General features: G+C 29.9%; 1 protein-coding gene across 2 annotated transcripts in view; it reads right to left on the bottom strand.

Moving 5' to 3' along the window:
• Positions 1-13,285, bottom strand: part of sdt (MAGUK p55 family member stardust) — a 176,593-nt gene extending 163,308 nt beyond the window's left edge. The window contains exon 1 of one of the 2 annotated variants that reach the window (XM_016049176.4): positions 13,085-13,285. In XM_016049176.4, the coding sequence (XP_015904662.1) occupies positions 13,085-13,160 (76 nt within the window). In that variant the 5' untranslated portion in view covers positions 13,161-13,285. The remainder of the gene's footprint in view (positions 1-13,084) is intronic. The other variant, XM_071179143.2, reaches the window with a different exon arrangement.
• Between the last annotated feature and the right edge of the window lie 8,717 nt (positions 13,286-22,002).

Below are 22,002 nucleotides of genomic sequence, written 5' to 3'. Positions count from 1 at the left end.
TCTTAGAATTTGGTATTTTATCTTAAATCTTATTACTTTCTGCTTTCAAATGCAAATACTAAAAGGCTTTCGAATAAAATGTATTGGGAAAAACTTTCCCAGCAGCTAGAAAATCAAAATATGCCGAGGAAAGCTCAATGGTGGGGCAACATAGCACCTTCTGTTAGAACTACAAAACTTACAATTTTTACTATTTTTTATTATTGCTTTTATTATATCTCAATTTTCTTCGTTAATCTGTCTTTTTTTTTAAATCTCTTTTTTCTTTATTGTGTTATTTATATATTTGTTTGCAAAAAACATATAGATAAAAAATGTGGAGGTGACAAAGCAAGGAATAATGTCACCTCGAGCCTAAGTTGCTTATAAAAGCCAATAACCACTACCGTAGAAAAAAGAAACTCCAAAGAAAGTGAGAAAAAAAGCTTTTAATTAAATATAATGAAAATTGTCTTCGAGAGATAGTTGGGGGAAAAAGGGAGAAGGGGAAAGAAGCCAATTTTTCTTTGAAAATTGTGACAGAATAATCAAGTGAAAGGAAAGAATATTTTTTCCTCTTCTTTTATTTAAATCAAGGATGTAAAGTTAAAATAAACATGTGTTGTTAGAGTCGGGTTTATGAATAACCTTGTGCATATTACGAGTTTTAAAGAAAATAACGAGACAACGGTGGGTCATTCAAATAAATGATACTGCATTGTTGCAATGAAACTTTGAATAGATTTTTCTCGAATAATGAAGGCATTATTTCAGTGATATTAAAGTGATATTTCTTATGCCATGCACAAGCATCCTATTTGATGAAAGTGTATTACAATTCATTTTATGAGTCATGGCAGCTAAAGAATTTTTCTTATAGCAAATCTCGATTTATTATTTTTTTTTATCAAAAGAAATAGAATTTTAAATCAGAGATCAAAAAGTAATTCTAAATTATTCTCATTAAAATTTTCACCGAGTTCTCGAAAAGTATTGATATTATTTCAAAAATATATTTCAAGTTATGTATGCGCCATTCCAGCTATATTAAAAAAAGTTTCACGCAATAACATAAAAATTGAAGAAATAAACTTAAATAGATGTTTGTACAAAAAGTTAAAATTATACAGAACCATTATAAGAAAAGAACTAGATATTTCACGCACACTCGCAAATTTATTAACATTTTTTTTTTCAAAATGATTTTTTAAGGAAAATTCAGGAACTCGGAAACTATTAAAATTGATATAAATTTATTTGCATATCCTTTTAGTTTTTCGTATTCTTTTAGTGATATTCCTCTATTTACTCTTTCTGGGCTGAGTGTGATGAACGAAGTAATTTTATTTTTAAAGTGATCTTAAATGGATTCCTTCAAATTTTTGTGTATCTCAGTGCCAAAAATGGTGGCAACCACACTCCGTGTTGTGAAACACTCTTGTGCTGGTGGACACTCTCCTTTTTATAAAATTAATTAATTATGAAATAAACGTTTTTTGAAGTCAAGATAAAAGTTATGTACTATAAAGCAAAATGGATGGACAAAAAATAATTATTCGTGTCTTGAGAAACCGTAAAAATATGATGGATTCCTATGGTGTTTAATTAATTTTGGTTGTTAGTTTTACTAGTATTGAAGAATTAGCTCTATTTGCATTGAGATATCAATAGATACCAAATGAACAAATATAGTTATTTAATATAGAAACTTCGGTAAAACGTTTTTTCTGGCCTATGGAAATGTATAACTACCGCAGAAAAGTATTTAATTATAGGAGCATCTCGAGTTTCTCGTGAACAATGCCGAATAATACCGAAATGAGCGATAACAGTTATTTTTACATATTACAATACGCATTTTTGACTACAATATGTATTTTTGATTAATCTTATAGTGTAAAGCCACTGTGAAGTGCAAGAAATTACAAGAAACAAAAAAAAAATAATAAAAAATATGAATTATTTATTATTTTGATAAGTATCGATAGATTCCTTTAGATTTTTGTTTATGATTTCTCAGTGTTGATAAATACCGATTTATTGATTATTTACTTTAATTGAAGTGATTTAAACTTTATTGAGGAAAAACAAGTCAACAAAAAATACGGGTAGTCTGATAGGTTATAAAAAATTTGATCATACGTAACTTGTATAATATTAATGAATTTACTGCGCTCACCACCAAAACGCGCTGATCCACGTTATAAAATGCAGGTAATGCTTACTTTTTTTATTTATATAGAATCGATTAGAAAGAGTATCTTGTGGAAAGACCGGAAGTGTGTTGGGAAAGCGGAAGTCATTTATGAAAGAGATAGCGGTATTTAAACTCTTCTCTGTTGTCGATCGATGGCTAACTCTCTCTTTGCTGTGCTGTGTTTGGTAACAAAACTGTGGTTAATTCAACTTTCGGAAATGTTCATTCCGTAGAAAATCGGTGATTATTTCAGGTGGAAGAGGTAAATGATCGTTTGGGAGAGTTCTCATTTGAAAAAGAATTGATTCTTCTCCTAAAGATGATGCACAACATAAAACGAGAAAAGTAGGGCACCCTATTTAAGACAGAAGCCTTGTTTTAAACAGAGATGTTGCCTCAAAGATAAACAAGAGAGAAGAGATTACAATTGGAAATTTAAGAGCAATAACCCGGTATTCCCTACACTGATTTTCTAAAGGTCCATTCCTCAATATCGATATTCTTTACACTGTTGTTTTTGAAGGCCCATAATACGGTTTTCTCTGCACTGATTTTTTTTTAATGGGACATTTCTTTGTATGTTCTTCACTCTGTTGGTCTTAAAAGTAAAGGGCTTATTGCCCCTACGCTGCAGTTTTTCCGAATCGAAAATTAATAACCAAAAAAGCCTAAATTGATTAAAACAAAGCTTAAAACCTTTTCTTCGCGAAAAAACTTTTATTAAATAAATGAATTGTTCTTTTGTCAACTTAGTAATATATATTTAGAAAAAAAGGAAGCAAAGAAAAAATGATAATTCTCTTCCGTGATTTGCATGCACTATCAAACTGCCTAAAGAACATTTGTCATTGCATGCTATGTTTTAAAGCATAGAATAATTCTCATATTGCCTGAAAGCGTTGTTGACAGTAATGCTGGTAACACATAAGAAAGGAGATCATTTAAACTTCGAGTGGCTGCGTGTTCATTTGAATTCAATTTAATTTGACAGATATTTAAGACAAGATTAATTATTTTTTCCTAGTTATGTGTTTAAGTTTGAAAAAGTATTTCGTATTTAAATCATGGTACAATACATTTTTTTTTAATTTTCTAAATGCAACACTGTAAAAATTTGCTGAGTAAGATCTCTCCAAAGATTTTATTGCTTATTAAGTTTAAGTATTCACTGAATCCTAGATACCACAAAACCTCGACATTTCTTCTGAACCTGCTCTGGAAAGCGCCCACGTTGAGAACTAGTCCATCTATCTAGATTCTAGACCAGAGGTCGCCAAAGTGGTCTATATAGACCCCCAGGGGTCTATTTAACAAAAGCGGGAATCGATCTGGGCCAGGGGGTCGAATGGGGGTCGATCCGAATCGGAGGGGCAAATCGGTAAATTCAATCTTAACTACGTACAGTTATAAATTAAATGTGGAGTTTCGAGGGGATTTAAGATTAAAATTGACCAATTTTGAGCCCAATATAGCGAACCTTGCAATAAAACACAGGGCACACCCATCTCATTGATTAAGAAGCAATAAATCTGTAGTTACTTTACTTATTATTTCTACTTATTTATAGTTACTTATTATTAAATAAATATTAAGGTATTTAAATTTCAACATTAATATATTTTTCATAAAACTATTGTTACACAATGTACTATTACTCTAAAAAATGCTTAAAATTGTAAAATAAATGTACAAACACAGTATCTAATAGAGTTTTATTTTAATTAACAGAAAATTAGTTTCATGGGGGTCGATGGAGATTTCGAAAAATTATAAAGGGGTCCATGATCAAAAAAGTTTGGCGACCCATGTTCTAGAGTAGACCATCATACTTTCTAAACAAATGATGACGCCAGATGTTATGTGTCTGATAAAACACTTCTTTCACTACAGTCTTCTCTTCGAAATGGATAGTCTGAATATATTGTAAAAGCCGAGGTGTAATATTTCGCCGAATATGATATTAAACAACCAAACAAATAAAAATTTGTGAGAAAGAACGCTTAATTTCAAGTTATCACCAAATCGAGCTCTCGTATACTGTTTAAAGGGTGTAAGTTAAATCAAAACATTTAAAATTTAATAAACTTACATCAAAGCGTGACGGGCATGAACTTACACTGGTTTGAGTCATTTTATGAATTTTAATAAAGATACCTAATGAATCGAATAATCAGTTTGTAGACTGCTTTAAATATGGCAAAAATTAAATAACTCTGACTTCTAAATAATTAGATCATTTGCGCTCTAATTCAATTGAGAAAGTGACTTTATTTTATTAAACTTCATTTCTTTTTTAAGTAATATTAAAATGATACCATTGATTTATTCAGTTCAAAAGAGCATTCATTTTTAAAGCATTGTTTCCAATCCTATTCATGTATGCTCCGAAAATATAAATCAATACATGAGACCCACCACAAAATAACGCAGCACAGGCTATAAATTTCTAATAAAAATAAAGTATACTATTTCCCAATTTTCTATAGCTTAAAACGGAAGGCACAGGTGCAGACTTTATGTGGTATTTTATAGCTGTTCGATAATGGTTGGCCTAAAGAACATTAACTTCCTCTGAAAAAGAATTCTCCAGACCATAAAACTCAGCCACTTCATTAGGTGATTTTCATTAACTTCCAGAACCGACTCAGAAATAATCCTTCCCTCCTAAAAATTGTTAATTATATAATTTAATCGAATCGAGATAGTCGTATTGTTTACAAATAACAAAGCTGCTAAGTTTTTTATCATTATTTTTCTGTTTCACTTTCAGTGCAACCGAGGTTTCACATTTATTTTCTATTTTAAATCTACGCTTTGTAATTTAAATCACTTCCTCTTTCACGTCTTGAGAATGAGCATCTATTTTAAACGCTTAAAAATATCGACTTTTAGGGTCATTTTCATATTTTTTAAAGTCAATCCATTTTTAATCAAGTAATCTAAAATAGTTAGAACTAGTTTATTAATTTAACGATTTGCAACATTTTTTTTTCTTCAAAATGTTACGTTGATATTTCTGTTCTTACTTTTGACTCTTGAAACTCGTATAGAATTTAAGTTAACGAGCTAAATTATTAGCAGCAGATATCTTGTAAACGAGCTTAAATTTTTTCATTTGCAGTATTTGTTGATAGAATGATTGTCATTTATTAATTTGAATAAGCTAATTGGAACCTTCATAACTGAAGAAGTTACACTTTTCAATCAGTCGGTACGCTACAGAAATTGTTAGTCACTAAAAAACTTTAAAGTAACTTTAGTATCCAAACACCAAAAAATAGGAAACAATAGAGATAATTCTTAGTGTTAGCAAACACCCATACAGAGCCAGAAATATTTCACTTCACTTCATTTGCAGTTATCACTATTTTTGGTGTTCATTGACACCAAAATTTGTAATCACAATACGATATACCTAACGCACAGAAGAATCAGTAAGTTTATTTTTACGACCTATAACCATTTGCGGTTTCAATGAAGGCATTCCCCCTTAATAAACCAGAGAAGAGAAGCATTCTGACAAAATAACGTGGCTAGATTTTAAAATAAGGTATCTAAAACTGAGATAACCATTACACAATTTCTTTACACAAGTTATCTATAACATTTTAATAAATTGTAATTGAAAATAATTATCTACCTGATTATAAAATAATTTGTTTTGTAACTGTCTCCTGATGGACTTTAGGGATTTTATCTAGTTAAAAGGTCTTTGTTTCCCTTTTCAGATTTAGCATACAATGCTGAATTTTACATGTTGACCTTCAGACCATCTCTTTCTGTATATCGGTTTCAATTACAGGCAGAATTCTGGATCTTGCTGTTTTTTTAAAGTTAAATATGTCTAGCAAAAATTAATTTTGTTGTCATGTAAATCTAAATATCTTCTTGTAAGAAAAGCTTAACCTTTTAAAAATAGTTACATAAAATTTGCTCACTGAGTTTTTCAGAAGTTACAAATATTATCATTATATATATGTGTATATATACATATCATTAGATATTACACTATTTAATCAAATAAGTAATTTAATTTGTAATTTAATCAAATAAATCTCACATTTACTTTAAAGAATTTATATCCTTTCACACTGTTTATAAAAGTTGGGGCAGTTCAGTAAAGATTTTCAATTTTCATGGTAATATGTTACAATACTTTCATAGGCCCTATAGGTATACATATTTGCTTCATGGGTATTCACTTAATAACATTTTGGATTGACAACAAAATCAGTAAATTGGAGGCTAAATATATGAGCAAATGAAAGTCTCAGTGCTTTTCTACCATAATTATATCTTTAAATTACAGATATTCTTAGAAAATCTCTTTATTTTAGCTCATTTTGAAAATTATCGTTACTGTCTCAAATAGGAGGAATGATGTGATTTATGTGCAACATCGGTTTTTTCTTCATAAAAATGAGTCCCATTGATTTTTTTCCACGTGTCAGTAGATACATTACTTACAAGATAATATGAATAGTTTTTTTGAGCGACTATGCTGTTTTGAGAAAAGCTAAATAAAAAAAAAATTAAAATGTTGCTTTTTTTGAAAGTTTAAATGTCCATATCTACTAAATGCATTCATAACAGAACTTGTATTAATAGTGAACTTCAATATTCAGAACAAAGGAAATGTTGATTAATCAAGATTTTAAGGGCAGAAAAATGCCAAAAACTGAATTTTGACTAACTTTGAGAGAGCATAACTTTGTGAAGTTACAATGCCTCATGGAAACGAGTGCATGTATATTAGTAAGGCAGCGATATACCAAAAAAAATAGTGAAACAAAACTTTGGGCAGTTGTTGCTTTCTTTAGATAAACTCCTTCAAGCATATACTTATATTTCACCTATAGAGAAATGAACTTAAATTTTTTGCAGAGAAGGACAAAATATTTTAGGAACTCAAACTTGCACAATATTCATTTTTCATAACCTTCTTCAATAAATATAAAAAAATCAAGTCAATCAAAAAATACAAATATCAAAATTTTAAATTTTAGTCTGATTTTCAAAATTGGCTCTTAAAGCTTACACATTTTTTTTCAAGTTCAAAAAAAGAAAAAGAAAAATTTCAACTATTTTACGAATTCCAGCTCTCTTTGTCTTTTTTTATTTTTAAATCATCGCCTTTTCGTCCTTCACAAATATGAGAGGGATTCGCCGGAGCATAAAATTCGATGTTTACGAACCCTAGCGTGATTGTGGAACATTTGCGTGATCCAACACGATTTTAGTTCCGGCCGGAGTTTTGAAAGGAAAACTCTCTTTCCGGGAGCCACAACAGAAGTATTCTTTTCACGTAAATTTTGGAAAAGTTTTTGGTTGAAAAGGAAGAGAACAAAAATGCAGAGAATTCCGCCCCAGCAGCTACAGCGATCTTTTCGCAGCCAAAAGTTGAAATCGGTACAACGTCATTGATCGCCTCCAACTCCTGCTGCTGTTTTGATCTGAAAAAACTTTTCAGAATTTCCTATTCAACAGTATGCAGCCCCCACCCCCATGCACACACACATACCAACAGCACAACCCTCTTTCAGAAACAGAAAAATAAATGTTTATTTTTATTCATTTACTTTCAAATAACATCGCTGTTGTAAAGGGCCAGAAAAATTTCAAAGGCTATTCGAAAAATAAATTCATTATTAATTATTAAAACTTAATTAGTTTCACTGTTTAGTTTTTAGTTTATTTTAATTTTGAAATTTTATCAGTTACATATGGATACTGAGCTAAATCGCGCGCATATTGCATTTTAAAAAACTGTAGTGAAATAATTTAGATAAGAAAAAATATCGTAAATATATCTGTGAAAATGTTTCAGTATATAGTGGAAATATTCTCGTAATATCACAAATATACAATAAAAACTATAACATTATAAATATATTCTGAATGCAGCTGTAATAGTGTTTTGGGTGAAATTTATTCCAAGTTAAATGCATTTTCATTGTTTTAAAATGCAAATCGAATTCTTACACTTAGGTACGCCTTAATAACTTTTGATTTAGTCGTTGGATTTTCTCCTTTATATTTTCTTGTCTAACCATGCATATTCTAATAACCATAATTGAATTAAACATAAAAACTTTTAGTAACGTAGTGAATAAATTTTGAAAGCATTTATACAAATTTGCATTAGTAATTCGCAGCACGCTTTTCAAATCAAAATAAAATAATAAGAAATAAATTCGTTGATAAAGAAATATGTTTCCCTACTCTGTAAAACGTTTTAGAGCAGTGTTTCCCAACGTGGGGCCCACGCCCCACCGGGGGGCAATTCAAAAATGGACTCGACCTGAGTTTAAACCTTTTGCTCTGGGCCATTTAAATGCAATGCGAGATTTCGGTGACAAAATCGAAAGAAAAAAGCAAATTCTTAAATAATTGCGGTCAATAAATATTACGTGACTGAGGGATTTTTTAAGTGACAAACCTGAAATGAAGTATCAGTTTACAGTCGATGGTAAAGCATTTGTGAGTTATTTAGTCAATATCTTTGAAAAACTGAATATATTAAATAAGAAACTTCAAGGAACAAATAAAACCTTGTTGATGCAAAAGCGAAGATATATGGCTTCATTACCCTTATTGAGTTATGTCAGAAATATATTAACAATAAAAACTTTGAACAGTTTCATTGGCTCCAAAAATGTGAAGTAAATAATACAGCTTCACTAGTTATTGTCGATGATCTGAAAATTCTATCGGCTGATTTAAAAGAAAGATATTCTGATTTAAAACAAATTTATTTTCCAACATGGATATTGCAGTTCATGTTAGTGGATTTGTCTGATATATCAAATATATCAAGAAGAACTTGCAGAAATGCAAAATGATGAGCCAGTTAAAACCTTATTTATTATGAAAGGAGTGATGGCATGGCTTCGTGAGGAAACAGAAAACAAATACCCAAATTCAATCAAATGTGCAAGAAAACTATTGTTACCGATTCCATCTTCATATTTAGCTGAATGTGGATTTAGTGCAGTAAATGATTTCATTGGTAAAAAAAAAAATCGTCTAGATATAACATAACGGGAAGACTTGAGACTGAGGCTAACCAAATTGGAACCTAAGATAAAATCTACGCGCAGCAAGCATCAAGGGCAAGAATCTCACTTAATTAAAATATTAAATTATTAAAGAAAAATATTTATTAAAATTATTTCGAATTTGAATTTTAGTTCTTCATTATATGTTCCGAAAATTTACTTACTTTGTTTCGCTAAAAATTTCCTAAGTTTCTTAAGTGAACAATTCGATTTTTTTAATATTAAAAATTATGTATATGCTACATAGGGGGGCATAAGAATTTCAGAAAGGCTTAGGTGGGACATGGTACAAAAAAGGTTGGGAAACGCTGTTTTAGAGTGTAACAATGCGAAAAATGGTGGTAACTACTCAAACTATTTGTTATATCCGATTTGATATTAATTAATTCCTTGATATTATTATATCTATTCTATATTTTAATATCTGCTGAGGATAGATCAGTAGAAACATCAGTGCTCCGAGTACCGGTTAAATGCATACTGGACAGTGACACTTGACCTTGAAACAACTTTGATTGTAGGGCATATCGGGCAAATGTGTATCGGGCACTTAACTAGACCTAGTATATATTTCGGACATTTATTAAAGAAACTATGTGATTGTCTACAGTCACCGGAGGAAGTCAACAACCACCCATTTCTGCCAGTCACAGTAACACATACACATCATTAACAAACTCATAGCTAGATTAGATTTAGCTCCAGGCGTGCGAATTTAATTATCGGACATCAAACTTCATTGAAAATTATTAATGAAAAAAAGTAATAGAAGATTTCATTCTTCTTATGAAATATTTTAGAAATAAAACTGTCTTTTATTGGTTAATGCATTCATAATTGTCTTTATAAATTTAATAAAATTGGGATTTCACCAAAAGAAGGTTAATTATTTAGGGTTCCGTAGCCGAAAAAAATTAGGGACCGCTGCTCTAGGGGCTTCAAAGTAACGTTAATGTAAGAAATGAATATAAGAATGTTTTCCAACCACTAACAAATAACTATCAAGGTCAATAAGAGCATAATACAAACGAGTTGATTCTAGCTTGAAGATTCCTAGTGAAAGAAGCAGGTAGTACAGTCCCTTATTGAGAGACAAATAAACTGAGTTTTTAATGATTTTAATACCTCCCTTGTTCTTCTCGGTAACAATACTTATTGTGTTCATAGTCTGGACACATTTATTTTCTGGTTTAAAAGATAGTTTGGGATCCTTATCGTGCATAGTTTTTTTGCGTCATTTTATACTTTTTTTTACTTCATTTTTAATGTTATTTATTATAATAAAAAGTGGTTTTAAATAACGAAAACAAAATAATATGCAATTCGTTGTTCTAACTATTATACGACTTATGTAAAATTTATTGAAATAATTTCCAATGCGAAATTTGAAAATTTTATTCTCGAGTAGTTCAAAAGAAATATTTTTCAGTTTAAAAAATACTATTCTATCGATTTTGCGGTAAGGAAAAAAAAAGTTCACTTTAAAGAAATAAACTTATCGAACAGAAACTAGTTTGACAGAAGAGTCATTGTTGGGAAATTCGATTTCCAATACTTCATTAAAGTGAACCAGAAGATATTTTTTAAAAGAAACAGACGGAGAGAGACACTAGATGACTTCATTATCATAATGCTGAGTCGCTCTGCAGATTGAAATTTCGTCAATAATATAGACATGAATTGACAAAGAATTAAACTTTATTATAATAGGTATTAAAATGAATTAACTAAGACTTTAACAAGTTATTGGAGGAATGATTTGTATACGTGATCTTTTTAAATAACATCTTCGCTACAAAATAAGAAATGAAATTTTGCAGAATTTCACCCCCGTGTCTCATAAGGACATTTTCGAGTAACTTTCCTCGGAAACTGGATTATTAATTTTATTTTAAACAAATTTACTGCAAAAATTTTTAGTAATTATTACAGTAAAAGTTTTCATTTTGAGCATTTTTTGCACTGTGTAGGATATTTTTATGGAGTGTTTCTTTATTTGTTGGTCATGTAATAGGGTCTTCAATAAAAAGTCTCCCTAAAACTACTGTCAAGAAGGGGATCGACCCAGGGGAGTAAAAAGATTCGTATTTTGACTGCCTGAAAGGGGGGGGGGGAATATATTATTTTTAAATTTGTTTCAAACGATGTCCATTATGTTGGTATCAGGAAAATGAGTATCTTTGCAACGGAGGGATTTTATGATCATGATTCATATTTTGCTGTTCTTTTCTTTATAACTAGTTATCCATGCTTTTTTTTTTCCTTTTTGATACTTTTTTTTGTTTTTCAATTATTATTATTTCTGTATAATGTTTATCATCCAAGAGTATTCGGAATCTCTCCTTATCTCCTATACCGCCCATGTGAAAAGGTCATTGTAAAATGCATGTTTTCCCAGAAGACATTTGCTCCATATTTTTTACACAAATTTCCATGAGTATGCTATAGCATACTCATGGAATCGTTCTGTTATAACAGAGTCTTTTATAGATTGATTTATTCAAATTCAAGAAACAAAATATTGAGGGGATCAATGCAAGATAAATTCGATTTTTAATAATTATTTAAAAAATAACCTCTTAATCGTTTTGCAACAGTCCATCTAAAACTGAACTAGTACAATATTTTAGCTCTTTAATTTTATTAGTTTCTGAAAAAAGATACGGCAAGTCTGTAAAAACATAGTTCTGAGATATAACCAAAACATTTTACATTAAAAATACGAAAACTTATTTTCAATTGCAATTTTGTAACATTCACCCCTCACGTTGTATTTTATTAGATAAGAAATTTTTGAACTTTGGGGGATTCAATTCCGTTAAAAAAAATTTTTTGTGGTGTGGATAAAAAAAGATAAATCACATTATTCTTACAAAAATAATAATTATTTTAAATCATAAAATTTTTGCTCGTAAACCTATAAACATACTACTGACATTATAGTTTATTTAAAAAATATTTTTTTCGTAGTTTATAGTGTAGGGTGCTATTTTTTTTCAAAGTAGTGAAGTGAATAATGCAATACACAAATAAAAATAAATTAAAGAAGAAAAAAAACAGTTGTTCGTAGCGATCTCAGAAAATACTTTTAGCGTTAGTCAAGAATAATTACACAGCTCTAAGTAACTAATTTTTCAAATTTGATGGGTGCAAATCTTCGCTGGTCAGTCAATGGATGCAATGAAAATGGATGCAACCCTATGGATGCAGCTGAGCGTTGATAGAAATTTCGCATTTAAAATCAAATATAACCAATACATGAACATTACGAAGACTTTCACATGCGAATGCAGAATCGTGAAACATTTAATTTTTTAAGAGGAAATAAAAAAGCAATAAACAATTAAAAAATTACAAATATTTGATAGTTTCGCATTTCTTAAATTAAATATTCGTTGTCGAAAAAGGCATAAAAAGTTGAAGTTGAGATGAACAAATTAAAAAAAAAATTTTTTTTGGAATAACAAACTGGCTCATGTAAACATGAATAAATAATTCGCAATGATTCCCTTACATTTAATGTAAGCCAATTTCTTATTCAAAGCTATTTTAAACATAGGTGTAAATTAAGTTCTCTTACTAAATTCCAAAGTAGCTTGTATAGTCACTACATTTTTTAAAAAAGTAGTTGTAGTTAACTACATTTGTAACAAAGTAGTTGTAGTTATAGTAAACTAAAGGAATAAAGTAGTTTTTTCGACTACTTATCTTGGTTATAATAATTTGAACGGTTTCCGTTCACTCAACTCAATAACTCAGGCAGTTCGCCACCCCCCCCCCCATTAAGTCACGTGCCAAAATACTCTACACCCGACAAGTTCATTCACGTCACAAACCAGAATCCACTCACCGAATAACTTGAACTTCCGGTCCGACGTCTCTACGATGAGGATGGCGTACCCTGCCCCCTGCGTACTCCCGGACATAGTCGGACATAGCAGCTACGTCGTCCCACTCCACGCTTCCACACGTCGTTGCTTGATTGCATAGCACGTCTCTCCTCCGAAGATCCCACTTAGGAGATGCTCTTGCTGCTCCCGCCCGAGGAGTGGAGGATGTTAGAGGGGAAGCGCAAGAGCAGGGATTTTAAGATAGGGAATTTTCGTCCATCCATAGGGATTTTGTGGAAGGGAGAAGGATATATATCCCTCCACTGATAAGGTACTTATTGAAAAGATAAGTCATAATTTCTATTACTATTTCGAGCTTATTAATGACATACGTTCTTATGTACAATAAATCAGACATTGAAGATCGAAAAAGAAAGATTGAAAAAAGTTTTTCAAGCTTTGTTAAAAATATAACTCCAGAATGATTTGAAAACCAAGAAAATAAACAACGCTAGATTTTATAACCTTTTTGCTTCAGCAAAAAAAGGTTTTTGTGTTCACTTTGATAGTAAAGTTTATTTCATTACTAAACAAGGCTATTACTGTGATTAATATGTTTCCGCACAGTAATATTTAAAAAGAAATTAGCAAACTTAGTAATTTACTTTAGTTTTTCCCTTTTTTTTATATAAATCAATGGTTTTTGTTTTTCTTTAACTTATAATAGCCTTGTTAGACGTTTAAAAATCTTCGTTAAAGTAGTTAATAACAAATGTGCTTACTTAATATGTTAGTTTAATTTTTTTCCTTATTTACAAATGAATGATTTTTTTTCATTAAATCAAAGTTTAGTTAGATAAGGAACAATACATTAACAAAGCAGTTTCAATTTCATACATTAAATCTAAACAAACAGCACAAAATTAACACCGCTTGTTTAAACACGTTAAGTATTGCTTTTTTTTTTTTTTTTTTTTTTTTTTAATAAAATGGGTATATCCAGCTTTATAGAGATAAATGGAAGATAGTTAATATAATGAGGTATTATCATGAAATATCACACTTTCAGAAATAAACACAGAAAAAAACTGAATTTAAAAATAAAACTCAAAGTTATCAACAAAAAATTGGAAAATAAAGTGAAGATAAAAGACAAGACCAGAGAGACATACCTGGTACCTTTACAAACACTATTATGCATTGGTAAGGAAGTCACGTCTTTAATCAGCATCCATGTATGACAGAAGATTCTTGAGTACCAAGATGAGCTAATGTGAATGGGGTGAAAAGAATTTTGGGGTAATCGAAATTAAATGCATGCCCAAGGTTCCAACAATGTGCATCAACAGAGGATTTATCCAATTCTTTAGACTGGACATATATATCGAGTTCCCATCATAATGGTAATGCGTCGTAGTTTTGAATTTATCTCTCGGTTTTCTCATCTTGTTTTACATCTTCATTTTACCTTCCAGTTCTTTGTAGGCAAATTTGAAATCTGCTTTGTTTTCTTCATTTACGAGTCTCGTGGATGGATGTCTATTTTTGAGTCGACTTTTCCATCCTTTCAAAAAATCCTGCACGATGGTTAGTTTGTCCCAATGCTTGATCCAGGAGTTCCTTTCGGTTTGAGTTCAAAATTGGGGATGAAGATTAATTGCCGTTGAAACAAAAAAATGGATCGACTGTTCAACTCTGGCTGTAAAATGAAATAAAATGTAAAATAAATACCAATTTTTAAATTGACATAAGAAAGCTTACTTTGGAAAAGAAGTACCGAATTATTTTTTCAAAACACATTCTAAACATAAAAAGAAAAATATTGAAATAAATTAAGAGTTTTACTTTCTTTAAAAAAAAACTTTCTCAGCATTTCAATGCAAGTCTCATTGAGAAATTGAGAAGAGTTTATTTTGACCCTGAATTATCTCAAAATCTGTCTAAATCTGCCTTTGAATTATCTCAAAATCTGTCTAAAATAACGAGAAACCGAGAAATTCATTTTTCATTACCTGTAATGTTTAAGAAAGTGCCATTTTGTACGAATTGACAAAGTTACATTTATTGAACGAGAACTTTTCTATAAATATTGATTTGAATAAGTTAGCAATTATTATTTAGGTATCACACGAGGTTTCTTGAAAAAACATTAAAAAAGTACGATTTTATTAATAGTTTTATGCATATAAATGTTTAATTATTACTTCCGAATATCTTCTTAAATTAATGTAAATAATATAAGGATAACGTAAACTAAATCTCAAGTTTATTGAAACTGTAGTTACAGAAAAAATATTTCTTTTGTGTTGAAATTTACAGTTTTTGAGGAAAAAATCACGAAAACTAACACTTCCACGGTTGCACGATTAATTAATGGATTCGATCAACTCATTCATTAGAATTGCACACATAAACATTAATAAAATGAACATAACTGTCTGTATGAAAATCGTCATATCATTTGATTCCGTTTTACGAACTTCTCTAACAAAAATTGTTCGTTTCAAAAAAATAAATAAATAAACAAATGGATCGAAATAAATTGTCAATCTGATGTCGTGACATGCATTTATTTGCCTAAGTCACTTTATTCTGTTAAACTGGCATATTTTTTTGAAAAGATGTTAATAAGTACATTTTTATTAAAAGTGGTATTAAATTGACGTTTAGATTTCTGTTAAAAACCATTTTTATCGTTTGGTGATCTGAATACGAACAGATCGTCCTGCCACCCCGATACTGAACTAGCTATCCTTCTGATTAGCGTTTAGAAAAGTAAATTAAAGGTATGTGTACCTCGTTTAGTTGTTAAATTTGGATAAACAATGCGCATATTGAACTGCATCCATTTTCATAAACACGTACTCCGAACCAATAAGATTGAGACCTAGTGTGTAAAAATCCTATTGAAATGTTATTCAGGGTGTTCGCTTTTTACGGTGAGCTCTGCACAATAGAATGTAAGCTAAAAAATTTCCTTGGAGAAGTTTTATTTACCATCGCCAATATTTAATGACTGAAAAGTAAACTTTATTATTATTTTTAAAATAAACTGACCGAAATATAAATATAGAATTATTGTTTCAATATTTTTGACTTAAGGAAAATAATAATTTTGCAATTTTCCATTCCCTTTAATTTTCAAGATATAACATTCCTTTAAAAACAAAGAAGTTTCAAAAAACTAATTTTTAGCATATTTTAAGTTGAATACTAATTAATTTATCAACAATTCTAGGTTAGTTTTGATGACCCTCTTTAGTCTATTGGCCTATATCTTTAGCCTATATCTTAAGGGAAGCTCTAGAGCAGGGACTTTTCAGAATGTAGGGATTTTCAAGGATCTCGTTTGAGGGGAAAAGAAAGTTGGAAAAATCCCTTCTCTGGTGAGCTATTTTGTATAGATGTTTAGTTTTTGAAACAATCTCGTCTTTCTTTAAAGATTATTCTCATTTGCAAGATGTCACAGTAACAGAGTTTCTTTTGCCTTTCAACAAAGTTCTATTACTTTGAAATTTTAATTATATTTTCCCCATTTCTTTTATAAAATAAAGTGAATGTTTTTCTATATGAAGTCAATATTGCAGATTCTAACAACTTAAACATGTACGCAAACGTATTTGGAATACGATTTTTTTTTCCGCTCAGAGTTGAGATCTTAATTTTATTCATGTCCTATCACTTGGAGTATTTCAGTATTTGCTGATAGTTGAATATTTCATTCCTATTTGATCTTATTCCTATTTGATCAGTTTACTCCCTATTTAACGACTTTGAAGGGGCAGTGAAAAATCATCCTTCAGTAGCTGTGATGTTGTTCATCCTACATTTTCTCCCTCTTTCATTTATTAACTATTACTCCATCCAGCACTTCTACTTCCGTTTTTAAATGAGTTTCCGTTTAAATTTTTCCTTTCATACAATCTTCTCATTTTGATATCGTCCTGTTGTAAGCTTTAAACCCTTCTGCAACTTTCCAAATGTAAACACTTCAAAATATCAGCTATGAAACGTTCTACTCATTTCTTTCGAGAATTTTCTGAAGTTCATCAATAAATATAAGTGTGACATGTAGTTATTGGATTATTTAGGAAAGATTAATAAATATTGAAAGATATGAGAAACAAAATAAAAATAGTGCAAGGAGAAAAATATTTTTGAAATCAAAAAAATTGCTGATTGTTTCAATGACGGTGTCGTTTTAAAAACTTTTACCCGTATTTCGTGCACATTGGAAAAGCAATCCGCAATTGAATACGATAATAAATTGTATATATATATATATATATATATATATATATATATATATATATATATACCTCCCCCCGAAGGGCTTCTACGGTGAGCATGTAAATCAGTTCATCTCCTGAAGGTGTTGATAATTTAAATCGAGTGGTTAAAGTATTTCGACAACACTCCGTTGTTCATAAAGAAGGCTGTGGCAGGGCTGAATGAGGCGTTATCTTTAATTAAATCGAAATTGAAGATTTCATAAGATTGACAAAACACTGCACAATGACTTAATAACTGAAAACCTTAATAACTATTTGCAAATACTAAATGCATCGTTTTTGAAGGAAGCTACAAAGTGTACTGAATGCAATTTAATCGAGTACACACGTTTTATATACTAGTGAATTGGAATTGTATTATTGTTGTGGTAGTTACACTACAATACTATATAATAGCGTCACCTATTGATCTGTAAAGTAACTACACAGGTAGGTTGGGTCTAGCTCATTTCATCGACAATCGAGACATCCATTCGACAGGCCATTTCATGGACAGACCATTTTATCGACTAGGTCATTTCGTTGACAGGCCGTTTCATCGACAGGGTCGTTTCGTCGACAGGCCATTTCACCGACAGGATCATTTTGTCGACAGGGTAAATTCGTCGACAGGGTCATTTTATCGACAGGGTAAATTCGTCGACAGGGTCATTTTATCGACAGGGTCATTTCGTTGATAGTGTCATGCGTAATTCTGAAACTATATTCGAGATTTAATATAAATGTTTTTATCATTAATTAGAAAAATGCAATGATTTAGTTTTTATACTAAAGTAAAATTCTTTATTGCCGTGTATTGTTCCAATTGCACTAAAAGAAGTTCGCTTTTTAAATAAATTGATAGGTAGTTGAAAAGCGTTTAATCGAGAACGGTTCATGTATCAAAATCCACATTTCTATATATAAATGGTAATAGCTCGACACTTGTTTTCAGGATAGGTAAGGATTGTCTTCAGAACGTCACCAAGCATGATAACCGAACCGTGGTCAACAGTTGATATAGTGTGACGTTAGCAATCAAATTATTTTTGACATCAAATCAAATGAATAAAATAAGATATTCTTAGAATTGAAAGTAATAAAAATATACAATGAAACTTTAGACAATATTTTAGGGGGGGGAGCTAAATTTATTGCTGTAAACATGTACAACATTTTTACAATACATTTTAACAAAACCATAGACTTCAGTCTAATTTTCACAGAAATGAAAACATAGGCCTTAAATAATTATATCTGCATAAACTATAAAAAAAACTGTTTATAGTTTATGCAGATATAACTTTTCCACTACAAAAAAAAACTTGTTTTTTATAGTGGAAAAGTAATTTCTAAATGTTTACTTTAATAGCAATTTGAAACTTTTTATTCAGCATCTTTAACATTAGGACAGGATGAATGAATATGCTTATTCGAACTAAATAATCGAAATCGAACTTAGTCTTAGTTTCATTACCACTATTAGAGTTTTCTAAGAACTATAGGAACGCAAACTTGATGTTTAGGTATTTATCAAGGCGGTAGTAGACTCATACAATATTTAAAGTGCTACTCACCGAACCATAAATGTTTAGAAACACATGCGTAACGTTGCAAACGTGTTAGTGTTTGCTCTTCACAAAATATTTTTTTTCCAACGGATAGTGAATTTAATAATAGTATTATTTATTAAATTCTAATCTAACATTATACTATTATTATTCTAATTAAATAATAATAGTATAATTTAACGAGAAAAATAATGGTAGCAAATAAATGATGAATTAATTCCTTTTTATTTCCAGGATTTAAATTAGACACATTTTGTTTAAAAGAAAATGAACAAAAAATCAAATCTGGAATTTAAACGTAAGAATAAATAACTATTACTCTACAAAAAAGAAAAGAAAAATCTTGAAATTAAAATTTCAACCAATTTTTGACTAATTTAAGTGAATTAAGCAAAATGGTTGTTGTCTATTTTTTATTATTATTATAATGTTTTTTTTTTTTTTGGAAAAGAAACTTTATTGTGTTTTCATCTTGGACATCTTTGACTGTTAATCCTGAACTGCTCGGTACACAACTTCGCTGACATATTTAAATGCAGATCAGCCACATTCTGTGTAAATTCTTTTGATGACGGAATAGACATTGAACAGCCAATCGAGATCAATATTAACATGTTCGGACTGGTACAATGGTGTTTGATGGAGATTCTAAGCTGCACCATAAACCCTTTTCAAATTCACAAGTTCATACATGGAATATGATTTAAAAGCTAGGCTTTTTTCAATTTTACATGATTAGTGAGTGAATCATTTATATTGCGTGGAAGACAGTCTACGGTCTTGTGCAAATTATTGGGTACGTTGACAATGGATCCTTTTATCTCTATCTGGTCATCAACACCCAGTTCTCGTATTAGCATGAAAGGGGTTCGGAGAGTCACCACTGCGGTAGGTTTCAATTCTCTCAACCACTTTGGTACTTTTTTGATGGATGGGCTTCATGCTTGCGTTTGCGAACGGAAACCTTTTGTTTTTCCGTTTGTGTGAATACTAAAGGTATAAGGTAAAGTATATATATATATATATATATATATATATATATATAATAATAATAATAATAATAAATAAATACAAGAAAACACGAAGAAAGTTAAGAAAAACATTAAGTTTCATTTATTGTGCTTAAACTGCAAGTAAACAGAACTCATTAGATAAGTTCAAAATGAAGATAAAACAAAGAAAAAATTATAGACATATGAAAAAAGGGGGGGAAATAATAAGTAAAAACAATAGCAAACAGTTAAAAAAAAAAAGGATGAAATTTTATTTAAAAAAACCGGGAAAAAAAGATATAATCTTTTCATCAGCCCACACGATTATATACGCAAAACAGAGTGCTTTCTGATATTGTATAAATAAAGCTAAAGCAAAATATATTAATACAATAGTGTGAGGAGCACTCAAAAAATGTTTTTAATTATTTTTAAAATTATTTTTTAAACTGTTGTTTGCTATTTTTTTACTTATTATTCCCCCCCCCCTTTTTTCATATGTCTATAATTTTTCTTTGTTTTATCTTCATTTTGAACTTATATATATATATATATACAGTGGTGGCCAAAAGTACATATATGTACATATCATGTACAGACATATATGGTTTGTACGTGTATGGCATGTTCATATGCATGTACGCACTTATTTATATGCATCATCATGTAATGTATGAGTGTACGTATGTATGTACAAAAATGTTTGTATCATCTTGCATTATACGTATGTATATCTGATGCATGCATGTACGCTAGTACATATAATGTATAAAAGTGTGCATGTACAAGAAATCTATGTATTTACAATGTGTGTACATGCATTAAGTGTATGTAAGTCAAACTATTTATCTAAATAAAATTTTAACTTAAAATATTAAACGCTTTTTTGAAATGTAAACATTTCCATGCATTATGTTAGGTAAAAGTAAATTTCCTCAAACATTTTATAAAAATACTTGAAAAGGATTTTTTTATTAAAATATTTTTTAAATGATATATCATTAAAACTGACAATAACTGACTGAACAATAAAAACTGACTACTGATTTATCGTTTGATTTAGTCGTTTAAATTGCTTGAGTTGTTATTAATGGTCATAATAATTAAAGTTTTGAAATTTAGATAGCTTACAGAAATTGTATACACTGTATTGTAATTTTATTTAGATATACATACATTGCACAAATATACATTCATTGGACTAACCCGTATGCACTTATGTCAAATATATGTACAATTTTATATACATATATAAAATTGTACATATATTTGACATAAGTGTAATATATATGTATGTATGTATGTATATATGTATATATATGTATATATATATATATATGTATATAATTATATTATAATGCTGTCTGCGGAAACATCTGAATAGATTTGCCATCGTCCCTTTCCCGGTATGCACTCTTTGCAGTTCTGGTGAGGACATGGACTCCACGTACCTCCTTCGCTGCTCTGCACTTTGCAGGAATTCTATCACTGAATGCTATTGGGAAGCTAGAGACATTGTGATTAATAGACTCTGTTGCAGCATCTTTTGTTTGTGTTCTTACTTTTTTTATTCGATGCTTATGTATGCTGTTACTGTCTATAATCTGCCATTGGAAATAATATATATATATATATTTTTAATATATATATATATATATATATATATATATATATATATATATGTGTGTGTGTGTGTGTGTGTGTGTGTGTGTGTGTGTGTGTGTGTGTGTGTGTGTGTGTGTGTGTGTAACATAAAACGCTTCTATTAATCTTTTTATGTTATCCTAATTAATTGTTCTAATGGAAATACTCTCTCACACTTTTAAAAGCCACATCCTGTTCTTAAATCTATTTCTGGCTCAAGTATGCATTTAATTAAAAGCAGGAAATTTTTCCCTTTGCTCTCTGTGGGAAACGTTCGATCTGTTTCATAAACCAATAACAACTACTAAGATTTCCCTCTTTCCCTAAATTAAGACATTTTACGAATTTTACTTTGCAAGATTTTCCCTAACATACAATGAAGAAGCACTGCACTTTTGCACACTCTCATGACTGCTCTGTCTAATAATTAAATTGTGTACCCTCCTTCCCGGCCTAAGAC

The sequence above is a fragment of the Parasteatoda tepidariorum genome, chromosome 6 (genome assembly GCF_982258835.1).
Source record: "Parasteatoda tepidariorum strain Cologne lab strain chromosome 6, Ptep-v5.0, whole genome shotgun sequence".
Classification (NCBI taxonomy): Eukaryota; Metazoa; Arthropoda; class Arachnida; order Araneae; family Theridiidae; genus Parasteatoda; species Parasteatoda tepidariorum.
Note: the sequence above shows the minus strand (reverse complement) of the source record. Positions and strands in the feature narration are given on the sequence as shown.